General features: G+C 36.7%; 1 protein-coding gene across 1 annotated transcript in view; it reads right to left on the reverse strand.

Annotated features, from left to right (window-relative positions):
* The window catches only part of LOC107083981 (ribonuclease T2-like), a 9,274-nt gene extending 7,614 nt beyond the window's left edge, over nt 1-1,660 (reverse strand). Inside the window, exons 1-3 of the mRNA XM_015373605.1 lie at nt 1,516-1,660; nt 467-544; nt 276-330 (exon numbers count right to left, since the gene is read on the reverse strand). Coding sequence (XP_015229091.1) covers nt 276-330; nt 467-537 — 126 coding nt within the window. The 5' untranslated portion in view covers nt 538-544; nt 1,516-1,660. The remainder of the gene's footprint in view (nt 1-275; nt 331-466; nt 545-1,515) is intronic.
* Nucleotides 1,661-1,907: the final 247 nt, after the last annotated feature.

The following is a 1,907-nucleotide window of genomic DNA, read 5'->3' on the forward strand; positions in this document are numbered from 1 at the left end:
TTTTGTACCCGTTTGGTTTTTCTTGTTTTAATTTCTCCGTTATGAGAGCTTATCTTGAACTTTATGCTTCCCAATTTCAATTTCAAATGCATGAAAGGCCAAACTTGATTTTTTTTTTAAAGGCAGGTATCTACGTTCAAGATCCATCTGGGTACCATGTAGTTACTGTATGTTTACCAGTAAAACAAAGTGATGAAAATTACTCTGTGATTCTGCAGCATAAATGATGACTTCTAATGAAACCAATCAATAGATAAGGATGGACTGAGACTCACAGCACAGAAGGTGTTGGGCCACTGCTGGGTCAGGATCAGTTTAGTCCATAAATCACTGAAAGAGACAACAATATTTCTAATTATTCACTTTAAATGATAAAATCAAACCTTTATACGGCAACAGCTACCACAAATCTAAGAAAGAAGATGGACGCGAGAAAGCAATGTTCATAATTTCAAATCTGTCTTACCGCGGTGACGGAATGGCAGCAGAGGACAGAGCTGCTACCAGGCAGACCAGAACAGGAAGGTGGAGTCTCATGACTGACCTAAAACAAGTTGGGGGAGATGAAATAAAATCCAAATATCTGACTCCTGCAACATTAGAATTGCACAAAAACACAGGAAAAATTACAAAACACTCTTTAAGAACAATTTATGCATTCTCCTTAGAAATAACTTTAATTGAATTCTGCATCAGGAGCTGACTGCACAGGCACTGTAGTGACTCAAGGACAAATGGTGCTTAAACTGTTAAAATGATTCAGAGTACAGTTTCACTAGACAGTGTCTCTCTAATGCACAGATGCACAGATAAAACACAGTATAACTAATAGTCAGGGCATGGATGGACCAGTTTGACAAACAGGAACTTTACCCTTTTTTTATAGAAGTGGAATCTCTGCACAGTTCCTATTTTCCTAGTTTTTGGCATGTAATAAACAAAGGGTGAATACAAAATTATCCTATCTTATTTACAATTTCCAAATCAAAATCTCATGAAGATTAACCCAAGACAACATTGATATACATATATAAATATTCTTATTACAATAAGACCACACATCTTCCCAATGTGGGCATGAGGGAATCCAAGCTTTGAAGTAAAGGTGGTTTCAGTTTGTGTGATCTACTTCCACTGGAAGTTTAGTTGGCAAAGAAACAAAACCCCCAGAAATTAGCTAACAAACTCTCAGAGGAAGAAACCTATTCCCTTAGTCTCGCTATGACCACCAGTTACCTTTTCTTTTCTCAAACATTTTGTACACACGTCGTTGGCGAAAATGTACATGGCATCTTTGTATAAAAGACTATCTTTGTATAAAACAACCAAACGGGCAGTAAAAAGTCTTTACAAAACTTATATTTTTATTCAAAACTGATTTTTTTTATTAAATATGTTAACAAAAACATGGAAGAGTTAATTTTCGTGTTTAGTAATCATAAACTATCTTAATTACTTTATGCTGAAAAGTATAGCAGCTAGTTTAAAAAAAAAGCCAACTTTGACAAACCTCACCTTGTTGAGAATACGAAGCGTCCAAAATGTATACTGGTCAAATGAACAATGAGCTCTTCCTAACTGTGTCAAACTTCGGTTTGCAAAGCGTCTTGCTCAAGAAATGGGTTGTTTATGTTCCCGACCACAAAGAGACAGCACCAAACTTCCGGTTTAATCACAACAGCCAATCAGGAGCTCCGTAAACATATCGAGCGTCATTACGCTAATGAGACAGGACTGTGGATGCTTGTTTTATTACAACCGCTGTCCCGGTTGCTGCTCCTAACCTAGCCTGTAAATCATGCATTTATTCCGGTTACGGTGTTGTGCTATAAGGTTTCACTGGTTGAACTAAATGTGAAGCAGCGCTTCAAAAGACTGGTTGTCTCCATAATAATATAATAATATAA

The sequence above is a fragment of the Cyprinodon variegatus genome, unplaced genomic scaffold, assembly GCF_000732505.1.
Source record: "Cyprinodon variegatus isolate N-32 unplaced genomic scaffold, C_variegatus-1.0 Scaffold5, whole genome shotgun sequence".
NCBI classification, from domain to species: Eukaryota; Metazoa; Chordata; class Actinopteri; order Cyprinodontiformes; family Cyprinodontidae; genus Cyprinodon; species Cyprinodon variegatus.